Genomic DNA, 6,457 nt, shown 5'->3' with positions numbered 1-6,457 from the left:
ATGAGCGATTATCTCCCCCATGGTGGATTTACTTGGATGTCTGACACTAAAATCAATCACCTAGACATATCCACTATTCCAAAAGAGGGTCAATACGGGTACATATTTGAAATAAATATGCATTATCCCCAGCATTTGCATAATGAACATTCAAATTATCCTTTGGCACCAGAAAACAGGATCGTCAACAAAGATGAGCTATCAGACTACAGTAAGACTTTATGGAGAAGTTTACCAAATTGTACACAGGATCACGACTGCTTAGACCACTATCATTCGACATCAAAACTCATTCCAAATCTACACGACAAAGAACGCTATGTTGTACACTACAGAAATCTACAATTTTATTTAGACCAGGGCATGATCCTCACCAAAATACATCGCGCCATTCAATTCAGACAAAGCCCTTGGCTAAAACCTTACATCGACTTTAACACCGAAAAAAGAAAACAAGCCACCAACGATTTTGAAAAGGATTACTACAAATTAAAGAACAATGCAGTTTTCGGAAAAACAATGGAGAATCTACGCAACAGGGTCGACATCAAGCTCATACATTCAGAAGACAGACTCTGCAAATATTGTGCCAAACCTTCATTTCAACACTGTACAGTTTTTAACGAGGATTTAGTAGGTGTACAAATGCGGAAAACAAATCTAGTATTAAATCGCCCCGTCTACGTTGGATTTACTGTTCTCGACCTCTCCAAGATTATCATGTATGACTTTCATTACAATTATATGAAAAGAAACTACGGACAGAATACAAAATTGTTATTCACAGACACGGATTCATTGACCTACTGGACTCGCACGGATGACATCTTTGACATGTTTTGTTAACTTGGACCTGTTTGACATCTCAAACTACCCAACAGATGACTTGTTATACAGTACAAACAATAAAAAAGTGCTCGGGGAAAATGAAAGATGAAACTGGAGGGAAGCCCATCAAGGAATTCGTCGGTCTAAGAGCTAAAATGTACTCGTATATCTACGGAGTTGCAGAAAAAAGAACGGCAAAGGGTGTTTCTCTCGCAGTCATAAAACATGACCTAAATCATCAACTTTATAAGGAATGTTTATTTGACCAGACTGTGTTTTACGCCAACATGCACCGCGTTCAATCCACGAAACACCAATTCCATATCCTGAGCCAGAACAAAGTAACTCTAAACAGTTTTGACGTTTCGGGAGTGCATTAGGGCTTTCCCTGACCATGTTCAGATCTACACTGACGGATCAAAAGATGGTGATAAAGTTGCGGCAGCATGCTGTACATCTAATCACTGCTCCTCTATCCGACTCCCGGATATTGCCTCCATTTTCTCTGCGGAAGCATGTGCTATCGGTCTGGCGCTTGACCATATCGAAGAACACCGCATTGAAAAGGCAATCATCTGTTCAGACTCTCTTTCGGTTCTTCAGGCTTTGAAATCAAGAAGCCCTAGAAATACTCTAATCCAAAATCTTTTAATCCGAACATTTCGATTATCTTCTAAAACTCAAATTACTTATCTCTGGATTCCCAGTCATGTGGGTATAAAGGGGAATGAACAGGCTGATAAAGCAGCTAAGACTGCTCTTCGCCTAACACAAACAGATTTGAAAATACCATACACCGACATCAAACCTTCAATTCAGTCAGCCATCAAACACCATTGGCAACAAAGGTGGTCTACCGAAACAAACAATAAACTGTTTAAAATTCAACCTACACTTAATCCTAAACTGTCCAGTCGGAAAGACCGCAGAGAGGAAGTTGTTCTCTCTCGGCTCCGAACTGGACACACATATTTTACACATTCCTATCTATTGAGAGGGGAGGATCCTCCCACATGCCATGCATGTGATTCTCCTCTCACAGTGGAGCATATTTTATTGCATTGTATTGATTTTAAACACATACGAGATAAATACTACGATGTCTCCGACATGTACACTTTGTTTCATGCCGTGAGACATAATCGTATTTTTAATTATCTCAAAGAGATCGGTATTTTAAGCAAAATATGAACGTTTTCTCATCATACATCGTATCAACTCAACATTTCATCGTTTCATCAACATTGTGCATGAGTTTTCTCATGTGTTTTAGCCAAATTTATTTTATCCCATGCAAACCTTCTTTTTTTATCAAATTAACGTTTACAATCTGTGTTTTAGTCCTAACTTGCTTTTTCTTACCCTGAACTTTTATCCTGATATTAATGCATGACTTGATGTTTGGCCCTAAATGACCTTAGTTGTCGATGGGCCGTAAAACTCGAACAAACAAACAAAAAAGAACAAACAAATATAATCCATCAAGGTTAAATTCTTGCACAATGGTGCTGACCGATTTAATTGAAAGTTTCATCAAAATTTCCTAATATGGTTGGTAACGCTAAAGCTTTCTATAGAAGTGACACTACTGGAATCCCTCTTATGGCATTTGTTTGCAGTAATTAAAGGTTGATTTAATATTTGAGATATGGATCAACGAATTTGAAGGGTTTTGTGGAAAGCTGATAACAAGAAGTAAAAATATTCGAAACTTAAAATATATAAATTAACTTATCCCCCTTTTGGTTGTTTGTGTGTGACTATATTTAGTTAAACAACGTGGGGCTACGACATGTGCATCACCGTCCACCGAGGTCAGATTCTTACATAACGGTGCTGACCGATAAATTTTGTGTACGCCTATAAGGTCAGTGGAGGTGTGGCCGAGATGCTGAGGTTGAATGTATGTACATCAGGTCAGAAACCTTAGAGACGTTGAGGTCAAATTATTACATAACGATGCTGACCGACAAAAACAGTGAACACGTGCTCGGTCAGTGAAGCCTGGGGCACGGACGGGGATTAAAACTGTATAAATGAGAAAAATAATCTAAACGTTGTACACATGATCATCAATATTTCTTTAATATGAAAACATAATTAAATACGATTTTTAAAACATTATCGTTTAGTAAATACTAATGATGATATTTGTACAAAAAAATCCAACCCCTTGTGCACCCCGTTCTTCCTATCACTAAAGTCCTGCGTAAGTTTGATACTGATACAGTCAGCTTCACCATCTTCATGTCACCATGTTGCTGCTGGTTGTTTTCTTCATTGTGGTGAATGGGAACGAGTTTCCAAGAGATTGTGAGAGAGGGCAGAACAGCATTGACTGTCGTGCTGTACATATGCATAATGTGCATCTCGTTAAAGACAGGATATTCTCAGGGATTCAAAGGTTGTACTTTAGAGAGGTGTCACAGTTCCAGCTAACCTGCAACCAGTTTCCGGATGTCGCGTATCTGCGGATTGAACAGACTGTCTTGCTGTGTACTAATTTCCATCTCTGTGACAAAATCAACATCATGTTGAATGGGAAGGCATGTGATCAGGTGAGTTGATTTTAATCCAATTTAATGTAATTTAAAACAGAATAGATTCGATTTGGTGAAAGTGTGAATACGTATATCATCTGTATCGTATTACCAATATACTGCGGTTATTTTGTTAAAAGTTATAATTGTTTCATTGTTTCTAGGATGATGTTACCACTCCAACTTCCATTGAAACAACCACCACCTTACCGACCGTCTCGCCCAACACCGTTACCTCTAGTGAAACAACCACCACCTTACCCATCAACACCGCGATTGGGTATTTGGTATGTTTATACTTCAATTAAATTTATCAAAGTAAATATCCAGTTTTGATTTTATCGCAGCATAGGAATGATTAGCATATGTCCTACAAAAAATTTCATTTTAATTTCAGATGATAAATGGAGGATCGCTTTTTACGTCATCTCATCTTCTGTGATTTTCGCGGTGATAGTCATCTGTGTGATTTGTCTAAGAAAAACGTGTAAAAAGCGGAACAATATCATACAAGAAATACAAATGCGTACCCTACCGAAAACTGTGTTAAATGATGATGAAGAATCGCTATTCAATGTAAAGATTGACTAATTTTTTCCCCTCTAGCTGTGGTGTCCATTTTCATGGTGGGAGGAATTCTTTACTGCGAGTATCTCATTAATGCAGTCGTTAGAGATGTGAACGAACACTTCAATAGATATCCGTACTACCGTCTTCCAGCTCCTTCTTCTTCTCAACCACCGCGACGACGATCAGGAAGGATTCGAAAAACCCCTGTGCGCTATGGGTATGAATGATCACTGTGTTTTGTTTGATAGTCCAAGTTTAGAGAATATGTATGAAAGTGTGTATACGTTGGTGTACATTGTTGTAGAACAAAACAGGAGGCAAGTTTTTGTATATTTTTAATTTGTTTAATTGTTAAAGTTTAATATAGTGGTTAGTACATTCCATAAAAATTATATTTGAAAGTATGTAATGAATGGTTTGATAAAAGTGAGAAGTGAAGAATCATATGTATATTTTTTAATTATTTTAATTGTTCTCATAAAATTGTTGAAGTTTAAAATTTTATAGTGGTTAGAATTTACATTTCATAAAAATTGTATTTGAAAGTATGTAATGAATGGTTTAATCAAAGTGAGAGTGAAGAATCATATGTATTTTTTTTTAATTATTTTAATTGTTCTCATAAAATTGTTGAAGTTTAAAATTTTATAGTGGTTAGAATTTACATTTCATAAAAATTGTATTTGAAAGTATGTAATGAATGGTTTGATCAAAGTGAAAGTGAAGAATCATGTATATTTTTTAATTATTTTAATTGTTCTCATAAAATTGTTGAAGTTTAAAATTTTATAGTGGTTAGAATTTACATTTCATAAAAATTGTATTTGAAAGTATGTAATGAATGGTTTGATCAAAGTGAGAGTGAAGAATCATATGTATATTTTTTAATTATTTTAATTGTTCTAATAAAAATTGTTGAAGTTTAAAATTTTGTAGTGGTTAGAATTTACATTTCATAAAAATTGTATTTGAAAGTATGTAATGAATGGTTTGATCAAAGTGAGAGTGAAGAATCATATGTATATTTTTTAATTATTCTAATTAAATTGTTGAAGTTTAAAATACGTTTTGCTTTATATTTGATTTGTTTGGTGCATAAAAAGTGGTTGATCTTGGGTAAATTGTATGATCGATAAATTGTAGAAAAGATGACAAGTGTTCGGACTAAATACCTTTGCGACCCGGATAAATGATCTCAATCACGGGTGGTGGTTTTAAAGTTTGCGATAATGGGTGGGAACGAACTTAATCCCTCTCATGAGAGCAACATGATTGTGTAATCTTGACCTTGAATCTAATCCCTTAAGTATGTACTCCGACTAGTCATTTGACAACCCTGTACGCGATGTGAAAATTACATATAGCACACGTATATGGAATGCATATTATTATTGGAGTCTTTAAGAAAAATGGTGACAAATAATATAATATACCCATTATCACCGGGTCGTTGAGAAATGGAAACACGGTCCCGCTTAGTACCCAATAAGGAGGATCTATTTCTTCAGAGTAACTCGGTATTACCCAGAGTACGATATAGGAAAGTCATGTGTGATACGAATAATGAAAACATGGGGATAAATATGGAAGCTTTCGGAAAAATCATACAATTCATGTTAAATGGTTCCCTTCAAATATCGAATCGATGTCCTGAGACAGCTTGTTAACCCAATAGCAAGCTTGGCAAAAAAAACGAAACCTGTTGCTGAGATTCACATCATTTATTACCGAGATTATTACGAGAGTATTATTTGAATCAAACGATCATTCTTGAAATTCAAAATGCTGATGAATAGATTGAGATAGTTGATGTCCTCTTGACAATAAAAGTTAATTCCTCGGACATTTAAATTGGTCAACGCTATGAATGGTCCCCGTGTATAGATTGTTTACTTAGACCCTTTTAAAATCAGTATCTACAAGATTGATGATACACACGATGTGAATTGAATGCTCGAGGCTGTACTTAATCCCCTACATAATCCCCTGGACATGCATGGACACTGAAAATTCCGCGAAATCTTTCCCGAACTAAATATGGCGGGGGTGTTGGAAATGGCGGGAGGGGCTGGTAGAATATGGCGGGAGGGTCGGGAGGGGTTGGTAGAATATGGCGGGAGGGTGGTCGGAATACTTTCCCGCGGTTTTGACAGGGGTTGGGAGGGGCGGGAGGGGCAGTTGCCCCATCACTTTACTACTACTAAATGTATCTGGGAAATCATTGACTGAAAGGTATTATACTAAACCAATTTACACACAGATTAGTTATTCTATCAATATAAAAGACAGCATGTAAACTCAGATGCCTCTTGACGTTTCTTTTAGATTTCAGGAGGTACATGTATGAATACATTTATTCAGGAAATACAGTATACTGTACAAACTTTAAGAAACATGTGGACATTGGTATATTTTTGTGGCATGGTGTGTATATTTCATAAATCACTGAAATTTATAAAACTAAAATATAAAAACATTAGGAAAGATAAAGTCAGTTAGGAAGAAGAGAAAAGATAAGA

At 36.0% G+C, this 6,457-nt stretch overlaps 1 protein-coding gene across 2 annotated transcripts; it reads left to right on the top strand.

Moving 5' to 3' along the window:
- The first annotated feature begins 1,932 nt into the window (after positions 1 to 1,932).
- Positions 1,933 to 4,905, top strand: LOC138313440 (uncharacterized). Of its 2 annotated transcripts, none has more exons than XM_069253868.1 (3): positions 1,933 to 3,386; positions 3,533 to 3,655; positions 3,975 to 4,905. In XM_069253868.1, the coding sequence occupies exons 1-3, from the start codon at positions 3,084 to 3,086 to the stop codon at positions 4,047 to 4,049; spliced, it is 501 nt and encodes a 166-aa protein (XP_069109969.1). In that variant the 5' UTR covers positions 1,933 to 3,083; the 3' UTR covers positions 4,050 to 4,905. The 2 variants fall into 2 exon arrangements, with proteins under 2 accessions (XP_069109969.1, XP_069109970.1); XM_069253869.1 differs by having other exon boundaries at positions 3,766 to 4,905.
- The last annotated feature ends 1,552 nt before the right edge of the window (positions 4,906 to 6,457 follow it).

This window comes from Argopecten irradians, unplaced genomic scaffold (assembly GCF_041381155.1).
Source record: "Argopecten irradians isolate NY unplaced genomic scaffold, Ai_NY scaffold_0675, whole genome shotgun sequence".
In the NCBI taxonomy this organism is placed as follows: Eukaryota; Metazoa; Mollusca; class Bivalvia; order Pectinida; family Pectinidae; genus Argopecten; species Argopecten irradians.
The sequence above is the reverse complement of the archived record's forward strand: the minus strand, read 5'-3'. Positions and strand labels throughout refer to the sequence as shown.